The 20475-nt window shown below is 47.7% G+C and overlaps 1 protein-coding gene across 1 annotated transcript in view; it reads left to right on the top strand.

The window, feature by feature from the left end:
• Nucleotides 1-20475, top strand: part of ALK (ALK receptor tyrosine kinase) — a 759079-nt gene that overhangs the window by 622827 nt on the left and 115777 nt on the right. The window contains exons 6-8 of the mRNA XM_081484296.1: nt 2827-2958; nt 10575-10706; nt 13123-13223. Of these exons, the coding sequence (XP_081340422.1) occupies nt 2827-2958; nt 10575-10706; nt 13123-13223 (365 nt within the window). The remainder of the gene's footprint in view (nt 1-2826; nt 2959-10574; nt 10707-13122; nt 13224-20475) is intronic.

Raw genomic sequence — 20475 nt, 5'->3', positions numbered from 1 at the left:
TGTTGTAGATTCATGGAGGTAAGACTTGATAAAGTGAAAGTGAAATCGCTCAGTCGTGTCTGACTCTTTGCGACCCCATGGACTGTAGTCTACCAGGTTCCTCCATCCATGGGATTTTTCAGGCAAGAGTACTGGAGTGGGTTGCCATTTCCTTCTCCAGAGGATCTTCCCGACCCAGGGATCGAACCCAGGTCTCCCGCATTGTAAGCAAGACACTTTACCATCTGAGCCACCAGGGAAGACTTGATCCCTTCCTTCAAATCACTTACAGTTTGGTGAGGAAGACAGGCATCCAAACAACTAGTTGCGTGCTAAGTCACTTCAGTCATGTCCAACTCTGTGCAACCCTATGAACGGAAGCCTGCCAGGCTCCTCTGTCCATAGGGTTCTCTAGGCAAGAATACTGAAGTGGGTTGTCATGCCTTCCTCCAGGGAATCTTCCTGACCCAGGGATCTTTCATGTCTCCTGAATTAGCAGGCGGGTTCTTTATCACTAATGAGAGGGCAACCTTGCAATGAGAGAGCAACTCAAAGACTACACAAGGCAACCCACACCTTACTTACTGACCCCACACGGAACAAACACTGTAAGGCACAAAAGAAGAAGAAAACACCAAGGAAAATATGTAGGTTCGGACTACATACAAATTTTAAAACTCCTGGATATCAAGATGCATTATAAACAGAATGAAAATACATATAAAATACTGGGGGGAAATGCCAAGCATGTGATAAATAGTTTCACATCCTTGTTAATAATCTCATGCAATTCAGTAGGAAAACATGCAGAACCTAAAAAGTAAATTGGCAAAAGGAAGTGGGCAATTCCCTAAAAATCAGAGTAAGATAAAGCTAGTAACATGTGGAAAAAAAATATTCACCTTCACTAGCAAAGAAATACAAATAAAACAGCAGGGAAATACTTTTAGTTAAAAATCACAATAATGTTCAGATCTGGCCAGGATGTAGTAAGAGGGGCATGCATGTATGAACACAGCTGGTGAGAGTATAAATTGGATTAACTTCTAGAAAGCAATTTGGCAGTATGTATCAAGGGTCTTTAAAATGTTTATACCCTTTGATTCAGTAATTTCACTTCTGGGAATCTATCCTATGAAAATAATCTGAAAGGCGGGTAAAAATTTATGCTCAAAGATATTCTTCAAAGTGTTATTATAAACAGTCTAACAATCTGATCATTGAATAATGTTGAAATAAATTATGGTACATATCACGTAGTATTATAGCCATTAAAAAGTATTCTTATGGGGAATTTTTAAACCCTAGAAAAAGCTTGCAATATAGCCTCAATTGATTTAAGCAATATACACATATGACACAACTCTACACACTTTTAAAGCATAGGCCAAAAACAAAAGAGAAATCTACCAAGATGTTAAAAATTATGGCCTCTGGGTAGTGGGATTCTGAGCATTGTTTTGTTGATTTTTACCCTAGTTTTGAACTTTAGACAATAGGCATATATTTTTCAAATGAAGGAAAGTAAAGGAACTGTAAAAGTAAAAGCTATTTGGGGAATGACAAGTAATTGGTGTGTGAAACATGCACGTGTTCATGAAAACACATGATGAGAAACAAGGCCTAATCATAAGGTGTGAATAAAACAGGACACGGCTTACATTTGTTTCATAGGCTGGGGAAGACTTTACAAGCATTTTATTTTGCTCATGTTTTCTTTGGTAGGACTGAGACTAAGGGCAATAAGGTCCTAAGTGTAGTTCATGAGCATGTATAAGGCATAAGAAAAAAATACTTTGGAAACTAGAAATCACCAAGCAAAAGTGAAGGAGAATTTGTCTTGTTACCCTAAATACCTTCAACCTCTTCCTCCCATGCATGACTCCAAAATCTTGCTGCCATCATCAGGTCTACTTCTCACTTTGACTATCTTGTCACCATCTTATAAGAACCCTGTGATTACATTGGGCCCACCTGAATAATCAGGATAACTTGCCATCTAAAGATCACAACAAGTTACATAAAGTAACGTATTTCCAGGTTTGGGGGATTGGGGTATGGATGTTGATGGGGAGGCATTATGCAGCCAGCCACTGATGGGTCACCTAATGGTCACAGTTTTTGTGAACTGGGCACTGGCTAGGGCTGGGAACACACAGAAGCTCAAGCAACTTGGTGGAGAAGATATTCTGGGAATGGGTATTCTAGCGCCAGGTTGCATCCAACCAAGGCCAGGTGGATCTGGAGCCCAGGGGTCGTGGGGAGAGACCAAGAGAGGTGAGACAGGAAAGGAAATTTGGACCCAGATCACAGAGGACGTTTAAGAACGGGTTAAAGAATTTGGATCTAATTCCCAAAGGAAGCAGGGCTTGTGTGTTTCCCATGCCCAAGAGCTACTGAGAATGTCCAGCTAGGCTGGGGGCCAATCTGACAGTGACAAGTGGCCATCTGCCATCAGCTAACAAACTGAGCCCTTCCAGGACTAGCCTGTGGAAGAGGGCCCAGGGCCACCTCCAGCAAGCCCCTGCCATGGGAGGGAGAGGGCAGCTCTGTGGCCCTGTAGGCTGTCCACCTGGCACACTAAAGCCACAGGTTGGAGGACCCCACAGTGTTGGGCGAACATGGCTCAAAGCTCAGGCCACTCTACCACCGACATCACAGCCAGGGGTCTGTGGGGTCAGGGCTCTGACTTCCTCGCCGCCTCCTGGTACTATCCCTGGTTTGGGCCAGACTGAAGCCAGGGTTGTCTCCAGCCATGAGATGTGAACGGTACGGAGGGATGCCTCTCTACGGCCTTCCTGCGGGGCTGCTGAGCTGACCAGGGTTGTGCCTCTGTGTGCTCTCCAGGAACATCCCCGGGCTCCAAGATGGCCTTGCAGAGTTCCTTCACTTGCTGGAACGGGACAGTCCTTCAGCTCGGGCAGGCCTGTGACTTCCACCGGGACTGTGCCCAGGGAGAAGATGAGGGCCAGCTGTGCCGTGAGTAGATGGGGCTGCCCCACCCACCCTCACATCCCCTCCTTCCCCCCACCACCCGAGGTAGGCAAGCTTGATCAACCTCCCTTATGTCCAGTGACTCTTGTGTCCTCTCAGTGGCAACTTTCAAAATTTACACAAGTCTTCAAAACATGGAGCTAAGACCCATGGTCTAGAAATAATATATAATTAAGAACCAAGTGAGATCTTATAAGTTATGCTCTCAGCATCCTCATGTATAGAGAAAATGTACAGACTAAAGCCCGACTCGAACATGACATGAGAAACCTTCAAGGCCCAGACCGCCTTCACTTTTTAAGCCTTTCTTTCATCACCCACATGCCTCCCTAATTCTCACAGCCTTCCCTGTACCCCAGCTCTAGCCATATCAAACCTCCTCTGAGCTCCCTCACACCTTCCTGACTTTGTGTCCTTTCCCTTCCCGGAATGCCTTTTCCCATCTTAAGTCACATCTGCTCTTTCAAGACTCACTTCAAAAGTCAGTCCCTCTGAGAAGCGTCTTCTGACCATTGCCAACCAGTACAGTTGGTTCTTCTTCCTCCGTGCAACACCCCCCCCCGCCCCGCATCCATGCACCATAATATTCATTACTTTTTAACATCTTTTGAGAGATATAATTTACATACCATACAATTCACTTGTTTAAAGTGTACAATTTAAATGTAGTCACAACTATGCAGCCATTACCACAATCTAATTTTAGAACATTTTTATCACTCCAAAAAGAACCCCTCGGCAATCTCTCAATTCCCTCCAATCCCTCCCCCTACAGCTCCCTCCCCTCATCCCCCCTCAGCTCCTGCTAGCCCTAAGTAACCACTAATCTACTTACTGTTTCTATAGATGTGCATTTCATACAAACAGAATCAGATAATATGTGGTCTTTTGTGATTAGCTTCTTTCACTTAGCATAATGTTTTTGAGGCCCATCCGTGTTTTAGCACATGTCAGTACTAGATTCCTTTTTATCTCCAAAAACTATTTTATGGTATTGCTATACCATATTTTGTTTATCCATTCATTAGTGGATGAGCATTTGGGTTGTTTCTACTTTTGGGCTGTTGTGAATATTCATATACAAGTTTTTGTGTAGACAGATGTTTTCATTTCTCTTAGAAATGAGATTTCCTACCTAGGAGTAGATTTGCTGGGTCATATAATAACTCTATATTTAACATTTTGAGGAACTTCCAAGCTGTTTTCCAAAATGGCTACACCATCTTACATTCCCACCAATAATGTATGAGGGTTTCCAGTTTCCCCATATCCTCATCAACGCTTACTGTTGTCTGCCTTTTTTATGTTAGCCGTCCTAGTGGGGGTGCATCCATTACATTTCTTGGAGGTGGTTTCCATGCTTCTCTCCCCTGATGTGATCAGAGTGGGTCTGGTACTCTTCCCCATACCAAGATCTCAAATGATTCCTGGTGCAGCATACATGCTCACTGACTCCTTGTTGATTAAAATGAATGCATGAGTTGGGGAGCCTGGGCTCCCCAGAGGACACAGCTTGCTGAGGTCTCACTGGGAGTTAGGGGCAGAGTTGACTCCCAGCCCAGTGCTCCCTCCACTTGAAGAGAGTGTTCTCAGCAGCTGCCTGGGGAGGGTGAACACTCTAGACATTTCTTCCAGGAAAACTGCAAGCACTTACAGAACACATGTAAAGTGAACCAAAAAGTGCACTTGACGAATAACACAGCCTCTGTCTTCGTAGAGCTGAAAATCCAACACGCAGGCAGGGAGTGAAACAAGGGGATCATGGTTGGGAAAAGACGCAGCAGCCTGGGGTGCCATGGGGCCCCGGGCAGCCAAGTCAGTGCCCCTTCAGACCCAGTGGCTCCAGGACACTGTGGCCTGCCTGCCAAACAGCTCTAAGAAGTTCACAGTGTCCCTGAGGTCATTTGGAGGACAGATTTTTCCCTTAACAGAAAAAAGGTTTTATATACTCCCTTTCAAGTGAAACAGTAAAGAAATCCATTTTTCAATTTTAAAATCTTCCTTTTCATACGAAACCTACCAGTGACATTTTCCAGTAATCATGGAATAGTGGTTGTTTAAATAAAACTTGGTACGGAGATGCAGGTAAGCCCTTAGCTTGTTCCACACTGTTCTGCTCCTGGCTTTTTCTCCAAGATCTCACTACATACAGGGACCAACAAGAAGCCATGCTGCCCCGGACACAGACTGTATGTGTGTCTCTCTCTAGTTATTTGTCTCTATTGTATTTCCAGCATTGCCTCTGAGCTGTGTGACTTTGCCTTGGCCTTTTTAAAGTTTTTGATACCCACTTCCCAGCTGGGACACAGGTCAGGCAGTCCATGCCCTGATTTACAATTGGGAAAATGAAAGCACAGAGAAGGTAATTGATTTGTTCAGGGTCACGCAGCATGTCGGGAACAGAGCCATGTTTAGAGCTTTGAGCCTGTGGGATCCAGCTCATTACTATGGGTTTAAGACATTTTCCCACCGTTTTGGGACTTGCCATTAATGGGTTTTCAGGGCCAACTCCAAGCTTGAGGGCAACCTGATTCCAATAAAAAGGGCGGGCACCCGGAGCCCAGAAGACTTTTCAGCCACACTTGAAAACCTGCTCTGACCAGCTATCAGAATGACTGCTTCATCCTGGAGAATACCCCACTGAGCTCTTCACTACAGAAGTCGGTTGATAGAAGGAAAGTCCAATTAGAAGGAGTGTTATTCTGATCTTTTTGCCACTCTGATCTTGGTCATACTCCTGGTAAATATCCTTTTCCTTTTATGGGCACCCCCATTCTCTCAGCATTTAAGCTGTTTTCCCCATCACACTGGCTAATGTTGATTCTGGAAACCAACCCCGTGAAGATAATAACAATAGTCATGGTAACAACTAACATTGAGAATTTTCTATATGCTAGGAGCTGCTGTGAACACTCTTCAAGCATTAACTTATTTCACCCTCACAGCAATCCTATCGCAATGATGCTATTATGCCCATGTTATAGATGAGGAACCTGGAGTCCGTGATCAGACTGCTAGCCAGTGGCTGGAGCAGTGATTCAGATCCAGGCTGACTTTAAAGCCCATGCTCTTAGTCACTGCAAGCCAGACTCACTAGTTTCATGAGTTTCCGGCAATTTCCAGTACAACTCACCACCTATCCATGCAGGAAGAAGAGGCCAAGAAAAGGCAGGGAAGATCCAGGGCTCTTCTGGGGGACACTCAGATCACTCGTCTCCACCCTCTAGGCCTCAGTTTCCTCATCGGTAATATGAGTTAGAACATGATGCTTGCTGAGGTGCTGTTGTCCATGATGCATTAAAGATAATGTTCTTGACCTCATCTGGTCCTTCCCAAGTGGTCTGGAACCTGTTGGAACATATTCTCTGAGCAGTAGTCACTTTAAGATTGTTGGGGATGTCCCCATGAGGGTCACTAAACTTAAGCCAGGATGTTTAACCATGGTTGAAATTCAGAGGGAAAAAGTAGGTTGTATCCTATCAACTCCCAGCCTCAGCTCCTGACACTTTCCCAGAAGGAATTACACACTCACACTAAGCTTCATTCAGATTATCAGGCTCAACCTTGAGGGGCATTTCTGACTGAACGAGTTGGGGACCTGAAATGGAGGTGGCATTGCTCTTGTCCTTCTCCATCCATTCAGGAATGTGTCCGTTCACATCCCATCCTCCAAGCCCACCACCATACACCATACACCTCTTTCTAATTAAACATAGCCAGTTCATGTCTACATCCCAAATGCTGTGACCCATTGAAGGGTGTCTTCAAGGTTCCCTCTGGGTCCTGAGCAATGGCCTTGAAGGCATGCAGTGTCCCGGAAAAGGGTCAGGTTGACCCTCTTCCTTCCTTGGGTGGGTCGTGGATTCACTCAATGTTGCAAGCAGCTCACTCCCCCTCCACGTACTCAATAATCTCATCTGTTTATTGGGATACTCTTCCTGTCAGGCAAAAACTGTTTTGTTTTTTTTTAGGTTTATTTCTTTATTGTAAAATAAAACACGTTGGTTGTAAAATATTTAGAAAATCAAAAAGTACACAGGAAAAAATAACTATTGCCCATAATCCTCTCTCTCAGACATTCAGAGACAACCATAATATTTTGATGTATTTCTTTTAGCATTTTTCCCATGACTCTATATTTTCAAGGGAATGTATAACACATATTTATCAAAAATGTTAACAGAGTTGTCACACAGGAAGGAAAAGAAGTAGTGTCGTTTGGCCTGGAGTTTATACTTGGCAGCTGCTGCTGAGGTCACATCTCTGTGACCCGACCAATTTGTCTCTCTTAGAGTGGAATCAGGTGTCATAATTGCCAAATGTTGTGGGATTGACTGACCCACACACAGCCGATTTGGCCATCCAGCCAACAAAGTACCTGGCTGCAGCCCAAGAAGAGGGTGGGTTAGAGCAGTGCCTTTCAGACATTAAGGTGCCTGGGAGTCAAGTGAAGAGCATTAAAAATGCAAATTCTGATTCAGTAGGTGGGCGTAGGGAGGGGAAACCGGAAATTCTGCACAGCTAACAGTTTCACTGGTGATGCAGGTGTGACTGGCTCCTGGACCACATTCTGAGTGGCAGAGGGTTAGGGGACTGAAGAAAGTGAAAGTGTTAGCACTCAGTTGTGTCCTCACTCTTTGCAACCTCATGGACTATAGCCTACCAGGCTCCTCTGTCCATGGGATTCTCTGGACAAGAATACTGGAGTGGGTTGTCATTTCCTCCTTCCCGACCCTGAGATCGACCAACTCCCATTTCATTCAACAAATAAGTATTGAGGCCCTGCAACGTGCCAGGCACTGAGTAGGTGCTTGAGATGGATGAGGTGACACCTTAGGTCTAACGCGGGGTGCCAACACTGCTCAGCAATGGTCTTAGCAGCAATTTCTCCACCCTAGCCTGATCCGCCAAGGGCTTGATGCTGGCACCCACCGCACCATCTTCCTCAGGACTGGCTCCTTGCTGAGCACATGCGCTGATGTTCTTACAGTGGTAGAAATCCTCTCAGCACCACTGCCCACCCTTCAAGGTTTTAGTTGTCACATAAGTTGCCCGTTGACCTATTTTGGCCTATCTCGTCTCCCTTTATTCATCATCCAAAAAGGAAGGGGCTTCTGACCTTAGCTCACCCTGGATCCTATGCCAAGTTAGGACAAAAATGGTCTCCCAGAAGGTGGAGAATGCCGATGGCTTTCCTCATTCCTGTCCCAGTGGAAGGCCCGGGCATTTCCAGAGAGGAGCTAAAGGACCCATCTCTGGCCCCTAGGGCAGTGTTGGCAGTTTCAGATGTTGAGTTTCACTGCCCAGATATGAATGATGATTCATAATGCCACCACTGCTGTGTTTACAGAATGTTTCCATACTCTCTCTTACTTTGTCCTCAAAACAGCCCTATGAAATATGTACTACCTTACCCCACTTTACAGATGAGGGACCTGGGGAAGGAAGTGACCTATCTGAGGTCACTTGCAGAAAGCAGAGAGGTTAGGACCAGAGCGCAGGTGTCTGGTGCTGATGAGGCCCCAACACCGATAAGTCAGAAGTTCTCTGCCTCCACTTCCTGGAAGAGTGAGGAGGGGGCGATACGCTGTGCAGGACCCAGCTCAGCCCCTTGTCTTCCTTCTACCTAAAGCCCATTGTTGCCTGCTGGAACCTTCCGTCGTGGTCTTGGTTTAAGCACATGTGTGAAGGACGTTTTTTGGAAGGTCGCTTCCAGCTACCAGTTAGTTTTTGCTAAAGAAGTGAATGTGAAATTCCTTGAGGGGGGCATAAAAAATAAAATAGAAAGATCTCCTTAGCTTTTGGATTTTTAATCAGAGGAACATGTGGGGTTTGGGGGGGAGATGATTTCTTCAGGGGGGTATAAATGGGAAGAGATGCTCAGAGTCAGTGACAGCCTGTTTTAATTTATAATTCTGCCTCTGTGTGAAATGCACAGAGAATCAGGGGGAAATGAGTAATAATTCACTAAGGTGCTGTCACAGCCAGGAAGTGTTAGGGCCCTCGTTGTCAGCCTGCTGCTGCCAAGAAGGCTGAGACAGATAAAGGACACTGAGGGTGCTGGGCCCTGCTTGAGAGCTCCCGCATGGAGACAGGCCTGCCCAGGGCTGTTGGGCACCATCAGGGTAGTCTGGAAAACCCACTAGCTCCTCAGGGCTGACAGCCTTCCATCCATTCTGTGAGTGAGCTGAAGCAAGGGAGCTCTCTCTACCACTGTGCTCCTGTCCTTCTCTGTGGGCTGTGGGGAAATATATGGTCTCTAGAACTGACGGTGGCCTCTTTAATGGGACCTGAGGTCAGGCCTCTTTAATGGGACCTGAGGTCAGGCTGATAAGGAGAAAAGTGCTAACAGGACCATTTATGCTGAGCCAACAGATGATATAAAGAGGCCCCAGGGGCTGGGGTTGCTTAGTCAGGATAGGCTAGGTTATGCTGCAGTAATAAACCATCCCCCGATTCCAGTGGCTTAACATAACATTTACGGTTCTTCCTGTCCACTGAGGGTTGGGAGGAGGGGCCTCTACCCCACAGGATCTCTCCTGCTGGCAGAAGCACCATTTTCCTGCAGCAGAGCTCCCAGGAACGAAAATTCTCCTTGGTCACTTCAGCAGGAGAAGAGAGAGACTGAAATCTACACCAGGGCTTTTCACAGCCTCACTCCAGAGGAGACACACATCACTTCCACTCACATGTCATTGACCAGAGCCAGCCATGAGGCTTCACTTAACTGCAAGGGGATTGGGAAATAAAGGGAAACAGATAGTTTTGAGCAGTATGTGTCTCTGCAGACAGAGATGATTTGAGGGACCCAAACCAACCACCTCCCAGCCAACACTACCACTGCCATCACCACATTCTTATCATTGTGCCAATCACTGGAAATGTACTTCAGTGAGATATATATATATACACTGGCTTTTCTAGGATCCTGTTCATGGTTGTATCTGTGTGAAGAGCACAGAATTTAAAAGCAGAAGAGCGACTTCCCTGGTGGTCCTAGGGTTAAGAATCTGCCTGCCAATGCCAGGGACACAGGTTTGATCCCTGGTCCAGGAAGATTCCACATGCTGTGGGGCAAGTGAGCCTATGTGCCACAGATACTGAAGCCCATTTGCCCTCAAGCCTGTGCTCGGCAACAGGAGAAGCCACTAAAACGAGAAGCCCGTCCACTGCAACGAGGAGTAGCCCCTGCTCTCTGCAGTTAGAGAAAGCCCGTGCACAGCAGCAAGGACCCAACACAGCCAAAAATAAATAAATAAATAAGGCAGAAGAGCTGGGCTCAAATCCCAGCTGGGTTACTTGTTGACTCTGTGACCTTGGTCAAGTTGCTTTACATCGCTGAGCCTCTGCTTTCTCATATATAAAGCTAGATTAATAATACCCCATCTTGTGAAGTTATTATTTTCAGAAGATCAGAAAACAGTAAACCAGCACATGTACAAGTTAGAGATTAGGCTTCCCTTCACTATGAGCAGCATTAGACATTGTGGGTCTGGTTGGGGAGCTGTTATTAAAGAGAATGGTCATGCCTGGCTAATTTTACTTGATGTTTTGGGTTTAGCAGTCCTGGCAATGACTGTGCCCCTGTGCTCTCCCTGCAGGTAAACTCCCTGCTGGTTTTTACTGCGACTTCGAGGATGGCTTCTGTGGCTGGACCCAAAGCTCGCTATCACCCGACATGCCCCAGTGGCAAGTCCAGACCTTAAAGGATGCCTGGTTCCAGGACCACCAAGGTACCACCCTCTCTTCCGTTCCCTGGTGCCTACCTGGCCACATGACAGAATTGGGGCACCACCCAGAGCCACTGGACCTCCCCCCACCGCCCTGGAGTGCGCCCACACAATTTCTTTAGACCCCCTTGGGCATTAGAGTGATTAAATCAAGCCAAGGCTGATGTTACCTTTTGATCCTTTAATCCTTAAAATGAGAACTTTGAAAAAAGATTGGCTGAAAAATAAGAACAGTAACAATAAAAATAATTTGACAAGTTTGTTGAAACCTGCTGTGTATTAGGCACAGAACTCACTGAGAAATAAGGAAAACTGTTATTTTTCCTTATTGCACAATCTTTGCTTGGAAAGAGAGGAATTTTGTACAAGGGACTCCAGCTGGAGCAAGTAAACACAGGGGAGTGGAGGGGAGGGGAGAGAGACCTCCTCCATCCTGCAGAGAGGTGGGAGACTTTATGACGTGGGAGACTTTATGACGTGGGAGACTAGGACTCAGGGAGGTCCTTCTGTCATTTGCCCCAGGATCGTGCCTAGGAACCTTGCTGTATCTAGATCATTCCCTGGGGCCCAACTTCTTCAGCCAAACCCTACCACTACATCCAGCTGAAACTGGCAACTCCTACCCTTCCCACATTGTAGCCCATCTTCTCACAGACCCTGCTTGACTGCCAGAGGAGCATGGGGTCTCCACACACCCAAGAGATGCCACTCACACTGGGCTGACTCCACACCTGGAGGTGCTGGCCTGGACATGGGATCAGAGGTGGTCTGTGGGGCTAGTGTAGCACCCAGAGCTGGGCCCCTGGAGAGGACACACCATCCAGTCATGGGCCTCTCCTTGGCCTGTGCACCGTGAATAGGCCTAGCAGGCACGGGGGCCCCACCTTTCTGCAGGATGGAGGGGGTCTCTTCCCCCCTCCCGTGTTCACCTGCTCCAGCTGGAGTTCCTTGTACCAAAATTCCTCTCTTTTCAAGCAAATCTTGTGCATTCTACAGCTTCCTTTAAGAATTAATTGTAATGATAAGTGTGAGAGAGGACAAGGTCCAAATCTACCACTGAGGATCTCAGCACCCCTGCAGTTCTGTCCTTGGTCCCCAGAGCTGGCCGCATCTAGTGAGCTGGCTTTGGGCCCGGTTGGGAGGGAGGCTGAGTTACTGGACCATGGGGGAGTCTGCAGGGCCCTCCCCAGATGTGGAGGCCAAGAGCTCTCACTTCTCCTCCAGCCTTCTCGCCACACTGCCTCATGCTCAGCGCCTGGTCTGCAGGAGCAGAGAAGACAAATAGCTCAAAGCCCAACGTGAGACGTGATCTTCATCTCTGCTCTGATAGTCCCGGACAGCACCCATAGCAAATGTGTCCGTCCCTGTTGAATACCTCTTGTGACGGCTCTCACTGCCTCCAAAAGCAGCCCTTTTCGTTGCTTAACAGCTCAGAGTCGCACATCCATTTCCCTTCCGGAGATGAGCCCCACCCCTCTGTAAATTCTTCTCAGTGATCATGATTTCCGTCTCCTGGAGCCCCGCAGAACTGAACTGTGTCCTCTGCCACAGAGGCAGCCCTTCAGATATTTGAAGACAACCATTATGACCTTCCTACCAAAGAAGGTCTTTTCCCTCCCTGGTCACATAACTCCGGCCATTAGATTTTTTCCTCAAGGGTGAGAGTGTGTTTTCCAAGATTTCTGGCCTGGTCTAATTACTTTCCTCTGGACCCATCTGAATTTGTTACTTGGTGGTAACTCTGTAAAGATTTTGCTAAGAGAGAGAGAAACACAGAAATGAATGACTAGGGTCCTATCTGGGGCTCTGTAAAGCCCCTGAAAGTGAGGCCCCTGCTCACTCTGGCCCCCACCTCCACAACACCAAACATCTGCAGGCACTCTTGGACATTTGCAGATGCTCCTTCCCACCACCACGTGGAACTGAGGCTCATGTTCTGCCAGGTTTTCTGGCAGGTCAGTGCTTAGAAAAGAATAAATGAGTCTTCCTGGTCAGGGCATGGGGCACAGGCTGTCCTGGGCTCCGGAGAGGGGAGTAGACAGTGAAGGTTCTGAGACCATTGGAGGGCAAAGCACTGGCATGACTGGAAATGGGGGGCAGGGGTGGACCTGGGGAAGTCCAGCGTGCTTCAGGCTGCTCCCGGGCTATGAGCTAAAGGGGTGGCCATGGGAGATCAGGGAATGCAGTAACCCAGATGTACGGTGCTGGAATGTCACAGGCCGTTTAGAATGAAGACCTCTGCACAAGCCTAGTCTCATAGTCAGTGATAAGCAGGCTGTCTTACCCACTGGAACCAGCAGCAACAGTGTCTTCAGTCCCGAGGCTAGAGAAGAATAGTGCAGGGCCCGTTAACCTTGCATCCCAAGGCCCTTCAGTGCACAAGGATGGTGCAGTTTTGACTCTTCTCCTCTCTATCCAGGCCACGCCCTATTGCTCAGCATCACTGACGCCCCTACCTCTGAAAATGCCACAGTGACCAGCGCTACATTTCCCGCGCCCATGAAGAACTCTCCGTGCGAGGCAAGTCTTGGTGTTCCTCTAGTTCTCTGCCTGCTCTTCCCACTTCCGGGCACTTCCAGGTGAACGCGCACAGATGAGCACAATAGACTGATGGTCAGGCTTCTTGTTCTCCTGCGGAGGACCAGAGGGCCATTTGCACCATCTTCTAGGCAGACAGTAGCTACCAACATGGTAAAGTCCTGTCTGCAGAGAATTTCACCTTAAACACCACACTCAGCTGCACTGAACTATTTGCAATAGAACTTTGATGTCAGCAAACCTCCAAAATATTTCCAAGACATAAGAGGCGACGGTAACAGCAACTTTCTACAGAATCCTTTTAAAAGATGTCAGTCTCTTACAATACATTTCAAAGTTTCAAGGCATCAACACTTTGACTTACATAAATATCACTAAGGCATCAATGGCAGTCAGTGAAGTGCCTCCAGAGCCACTGGCCCAGACAATTAGGGTAGCTGTTACCCCTTCAGTGTGGGAACTGAGGGCGTGGTGCCAGGATTCTTAGCCCAGGGTCATATTCTCTAGGGACCAGGAGATGAGCTTAGACCTCCAGGAGGTCTAAGCTTATGGACTCTGGAATCAACTACCTGAATCCAATCCAGGTTCCATCACTGACTGATGGCCTAATTTGTTTTATCCATTAATAACCTCTCAGTGCCTCAGTTTTCCCACCTGGAAAGTAGAGACTCAGAGTGCCTACCCCAGGGAGATGAAGCTTAAATAGATTAGTATTTGTAAAGGGCTTGTCATGTGGTCTAGTACAAAGTAAGTAGCACAAAGATTAACCAACACTGTCTGAAGCCCTGTATAAATATGCAAAGAAGAATGGGGGAGGAGGAAGAGAACTTTAGCCAACAACCAGACTGCACTTCTCCACCCTGGCCCAGCATTGTGACAATACTGTGCACACAGTAGGAAGTCAGGACTGAATTTAAATTTGGCCAGTCCTCTCTTTCTGGAAACTCACAGGAGAAACTCCTTTCTGGCTTCTTTCAGGAATAGCTCTGTGCTCTCGGAGCAATTTGTTGCCTTTCAAGTTGTGGATCTTGTGAAACTGACCACATTCACATCCCCTTAGCAGGCTGGTAGCAGTGCCTGGCAGGTGGGGCTTTGACCAGCAGAGGTGCAGGAAAGAGGTGATTTAGTCCCTGAATCCCGACTCTTGTGACTCCATGGACTATAACCCAGCACAGTTACCCATGGTAATACCACAGTCTGTCCATGGTATTTCCTCGGCAAGAATACTGGAGTGCGTTGCCATTTCCTGTACAGGCAAATCCAAGCCCTCCAGTCTTTTTGTGAAATAAAAACTCACAGACATGAAACAAAGGAGAATGGAAAAGATGTATCAATGATGTTTTTTTAATCAGAAGAATGGTAGAATTAAATCTGTCTTTACCCAGTAAGTTTACAGCAGCCTCGCTCCTGATTCGCTTTTATATTGTTGCTTGACATCTACCCCATCACCCTCACCTTCTCCTAGTGTATGTTTATGTATCTCTGTGAGCCACCTTAAATCCTTTCTGGAAGAAGGGCACAAATAAGTAGATTCATTATGTTAAATTTTGTTTGAGAAACCATGCTCTCCGCTGCAAATGGTGGAATTACTCAGTCATCGTTGATATTTCTCGGGTGTCTCAGAGCATCACCTAGAAAGGGAGGTTTCTTAAGAGGAAGTCTAAATGAGGAGAGGTGATTGGCCTGTCTGACAGGCAAGGGGAATCCTTAAAATCACTTCACCTTCAAATTTATTTTTCACTAGATTTAGTGTGAGCCTTATTTCAAAAACAAAGAAATGTCAAGGTGAAAATGATATTTTTCTAATACTTCATCATTTCTCTAATAACCTTTGGGTTGATCAATAGCTTAAACAGGAGTTTTGTTTTACTGGCCTATTTTCTTATTCCTCCAGTCACATTTGCTCTGGGCAGTTTCTGCTATTTCCTGCCCTTTTCCAGAGCTTGGCTCAGCAGGAGGAGTGAAGGGAAGGTAGGGAGACCACTCCGTTTTCAGCTCACAGTTATTTCGCATTCAGGGTTTCAAATCATTCATCTCAGGCTGCTGGGTCTTTGAATTCCCAATGTTGGGGAAATGTTTTCATCAGAAAAATAAATGGCCAAAATAGAAATATGCATTTCCAGGTTTGTAAGCCCTGCCATCTGTTTCCCTCGAATCCTAAATACAGCAGGCAGGAAGTTGATTTCCTTCTCCCAGGTTGGCTGAACGTCGGTGACAGAGAAACAGATGTTGCATTGCTGTGTGGGACTGTGTGAGGTTAACCTCCCTCCAACTCTAAAGGGGCCTCCGCTGGCTATGGGGCCCCGGTGCAGGAAGGTGGACACTAGATAGAGCCATGGGTGGAAGTCTCTGGTGAGAGTCAGGCCCGTGGGGACAGGCTGGAAGCACTGAGCTCCCAGCTGATACCCACCCCTGAGCATCTTCTCTAAACCCTAACAGTCCTGGTCCACTGCCTCCAGAGAGTTGAGGTAATTGCCAAATAACTCAAAATACTCTTGAGAAACTACAATCATCAGTGGATCCCAAAGGGAAACTGGTGTTGCCTTCAATGCATTTCCTTGAAAATCTGGCTACAAGCTACTGGTAGGTCTGTGTTTCTCCAGCTGCTTGTTTCTCCAGCTTCTCCAGTCACTTGGAAAATATGACAAATGCATATTCTTGGGCCCCACCCCAGACTTCCTGAACCAGCACTGACAAGGGCCCAGGAATCTGCATTTTCAAGCCCCACCATTGGTGATTTGGATGCACACTGAAACTTAAGAGTGACTAGCCATAGGTGTTCTTGCCTCTTGTGACTGAAATTCATTCTGAACCCAAACTGAGAGCTATCCTCCATTACCTGGGGCGCCAAAGATTGTGATGTAACTTGCCTTTTTAGAAAGTGAGTCCAAGGAGGGGTTAGAATTGACTGATGGTATGGGGGACAGAGATGGTGGAGACAGAAGGGGGAGCCGCTCTGAGGGCCACGTGGAGCTAGGTCAGGTGCCTACCGATGATGGAGACATAGCCAGGGTGTACCTTTGTGCCAACCAGCTTTCAGGGCATTTCAGAAGTATGCCAGCTCTGGCCTCCTCCCTCCAGATCCCTGCAGCCACTGTTGCCAGCGCCTCTCTCCACTGCCTGGCCTTGGTGCAGACGCTGCTGCCTCCATGGCTCTGCGCTGTGGCATGTGGGGCATGAATATTTAAAGACCTCTGCCCAGCCCTGCCCCACTCTCCTACCCACAAACTATTCTCTGCAAGAAACTGAGGAGCCACTTACAACACATTCAGATTTTATTTTATTTTAATTTTGCTGAGCTCCAGTTCACATAATTAAAGTTGCCGCTGGGGAGGGGAGCCTCGCAGTGGCTTTCATGTGCTCACTTGCTGTCAGAACTGCTCGCGTCCCCGTCCCCCGGGTGGGGAGACACACTGGGATGTGTCTAGCATTCCAGCTGCTGGTAATAAAAAGGATGGGAGAGTGGCAGGGGCCGTCTCTGCCCCTCCCCCTGCCTTTCACACATCCTAGCAGACTGAATGTCTCAACAAGCCCTGTGTGGTTTGAAATTCTATTTTATTTGAATAGTCTGACTGTGACTAGAATATTTTAAACCATGTTCTCAGGATGGAACAAGGCCTGGGGTGGGGGGCGGGGAAGTGGGCTTCCCTCAATCTCTTTCCCCCTCCACAATGTAGAAGTAGTTTTCCTTCTATGAGCTGCAGAAATGAAAGGGACCCAGGAAGTGGGAGGTGACCCACTTAATTTGTGCTGACACCCTAGGGCAGGCCAGTTCCCAGCTACTGGTTTTCTGACCTTGCTGAAGCTGCAACCACCTCTGTCCTCGCCATACATGCATGTGCAAACACTCAGACACACACACCCTGGGGCTGGAACACACCTGGCCTTTCTGTCTCTGGTATCTGCCCTGTAGTGATAAAAGCTTTGATTAGCGACTGGGAGCTGCTGAGACCAGGGCAGAAGGTGACCAGCGGGACTCCTCCATGTCAACGTGGGCTATCTAGCCCACAGGGAAGGAGACCTCCACTCCGTCATTAAAATCAACGAATATGGCCAGAGGAAGGTGGGAGAGGCATTTGGCGTCTGGAATTGCCCTCTGCTGTCCATTAAATTCTGTGCAAAGCCCCACTGGGAAGGAGCCTCTTGTGGCAGGAAGCCAGGGAGTTTTTTTTAGCAAATTGCTCTCTGGTTGATTTTGTAAGGCTTTCCAGACTGCTGGCGCTCTTTCCTGGGCACAGAACCCATCCTTTCCTGGGGATATGGCTGGTGAGACGTTCTCCAGCATCTCAGTGTAAACCCGCATCTTGGTGAGTGTCATGGCTCTGTTGATGGGGCTTAGTCAGGCTGGCCTCCCTCCCTCCCCTTGGGTAGACAAATAGGATTTCCAGATAGGAAGAGGAGAGGAATTTTGAGACTGCTGGGTTTTAACAGTTTATTAATTCAATGGCAAAATCCCCTTTGGAATGGTCAAGAAAAGAAAAATAAGAGTAATCATAATTACTACAGGATGACTTGGGGCAAGGGAAAATACAAAAGCTGAGGGGCTCTTCCTTTGTCAACCCCACCAAACCCTCATAAGCAGGGGCTAAAGATGCTGAGAATATTCTATGTAGCTCACTTCCTGAAGCAGATCCTATGTGTCAGGGGTTTTCCCGCCTATGATCTGGGTCAGGGTGCATGCAGGGCAGCCCAGGGAAGAGAACAGCCCATCTCCGCAGGACAAGAAAGCAATGTCCCCAGTGTGCACAGCCAGTACATACAAAATCAGGATCAAACTCACGTCTTATGACTCTGAGCCCCGTGCTCTTTCTGTCGCATTACCCTGCCCCTGCTAGGGGCAGATGGTACCTTCTCAGCTTCCGGGGAGCTGACATGGGCCTTGGAAGCATCCCTGAGGACTGGCATGGCTCCCACCTCACCCAGAGACCTCATCCTTTTCACCACGGGGTCCTCATCTCCAGAGACAGGGAGGAAAGTCATACCAACCATTTTGTAACAGACTAGTTACCCGCTTCATCTCTCCTCAAACTGGGACTGGTCACTGTGTCTAATTCCTAAGCAACCAAAGGGACGTTGCCGCTCACCCGGGGAACCCAGGTGTTATTTTTGTCCTGTGTGTGCGTTGTTCTCAGCCCCATGTGCTCTCACTTATTTTAGCAAATCAGGAAGGAGAGGCTATTTCAAGAGGCTTCACGAGCTTGATCCTGAATAAAGCTGTTGTGTCCTGAATCCATCCCATCTTCTGCATTGAACACATGCACACCTTGGGGGAAGGAAAGTGCACCTTGCCCTCTTCCTATTCACCATCCTCCCCTGGGTATCTGTGGAGTGTTGACTGGTGGAGGAACAAGCAGTTTCCTCCCGAGTCCACCTAGGACAGCCTTTGCCCCTGTGTGGCCAAGTGATGCTGCACAGACACCTCTGGTGACCGTAGAGACCCTCTTTGTAAACACTGAGGGCCCAGTGCCAAGCTCAGGGGCAGACTGGGGCAATACCCTCCCTAGCTCCCCTTCACTAACCTGAGTTGGACTAGATATCCAACTCCCATCTCATCTAACACTGTGACATCCACTGCGCTGACAGAATGCTCACCAACTCAGCAGCAAATCCCTCTCATCTTTGGATAGTACCAGGCTTCAGTGTTTGCCTAAATCAAGAGCAAATGCAGCTAGGCTTCAGGGCTTGTTTTCACACCCTCTGTTCTCTGCACCCCTCCTCATCTTGCTTTGGGGAGCCTTGAAGAAGCAGAGACAGAGCTCCATGCTAGCCATGCAACACCTAGCTGGGTGGTCCATCCCTGCCCAGGACATTGTGGTGGGCCCGGCAGGAAGCACAGTTTCCCTCTGGTTCCCGTGGGGTGACGCTGACATCTGAAGCAAGTCAGAGCAACATGGTGGCCCCAGACAGCTCCCTCCCTCCTGCCCCATGGCCCAACAAGCACAACATCTCCTGTGTCTAGAGGAACCCAGCTGGTCATTTGGGGCCAGGGCAAAAGGAGCATCATGAAGGCAGTGTGGTGTGGTGCTTGGAGCAGCTCCTTGAGGTCCCACAGTCCTTGGTAGAATCCTGCCACTTTCTAGCAGGGTGACCTTGGGCAAGTCACCTCACTTTTCTCAGCCTCAGTGTCCTCTGCAGAGCTGTTGAGAGAAACAAGTAGACAAGTTAGAAAAGTGCCCAGCCTGGATCTGGCCACATAGTGGATGTTTAATAAGTGTGGTTTCTGCTTCTCCACTGCTGTGTGTATACACATGTGCTAAGTTGTGTCTGACTCTTTGCAACCCCATGGATTGTAGCCCATCAGGCTCCTCTGTCCATGGGATTCTCCAGGCGAGAATACTGGAGTGGGTTGCCATTTTCTCCTCCAGGGGATCTCCCTGACCCAGGGATTGAACCCATGTCTCCTGCAGCTCCTGCATTGTAGGTAACTGCTGCTGATACTATTAGTATCTGACTTTTGTGATGACTCCAAGATCAAAGGCTGGACCTGCCCTAACCAAGGACCCTCAGTCTGGAGAGTTAAGTGGGGGTCCTCACCCTCAGGACAAGAAGCATGGCAGCTGCCAGGACAGGGCCAGAAAGGTAGCATGGCACTTGGCTGGGCTGCTTGGCTGGACACACAGATGGCTGGCGGGAGGTCCTCACTCAGGCGGTGAGCCAGCAAGTGTTCCTCTTAAACCCACCATGTGACCAGCCAGCCATGCAGTAGACAGACCACAGGAATCTGGGATCTTTTTAGAGTGTTTATTCAGCAGAAAATTAAGAACACTTACTTCCAATATGACAGGTCCTGGTCTCCAAGTTACTTATGAATCACTTGGCTATGTTACAAAACACAAGCCAAAATTCTTGACTAGAGCCCTCAAACACCCTAAATCTTTGTACTCCTAGGAGAAAGAAACCTTCCCTTTGTCTGGGGTTAAGGGAGGGATCCTTAATAATCGTAAAGTAACTAAAGGAGTGCAGTACTCCCCCCCATCAAAGAGGGGGATACGTTCTAAGACCACTAGCAGATGCCTGAAACCACGGATAGTACCAAACCCTCTATATCCTATATTTTTTCCTATGCTAGCAGGTGGGTAGTATGTACAGCATGGACACAGTGGCCAAAAAGATGATCCATGTCTCAGGTGAGACAGAGTGGGTCAGCATGAGGTTTCATTGTTTCGTTATGCTACTCAGAATGGTACAGAATTTAAAACTTAAGAATTGGTTTTTTCTGGAATTTTCCATATAA

The sequence above is a fragment of the Giraffa tippelskirchi genome, chromosome 4 (assembly GCF_054371585.1).
Source record: "Giraffa tippelskirchi isolate mGirTip1 chromosome 4, T2T-mGirTip1v1.2.pri, whole genome shotgun sequence".
Classification (NCBI taxonomy): Eukaryota; Metazoa; Chordata; class Mammalia; order Artiodactyla; family Giraffidae; genus Giraffa; species Giraffa tippelskirchi.
Note: the sequence above shows the minus strand (reverse complement) of the source record. Positions and strands in the feature narration are given on the sequence as shown.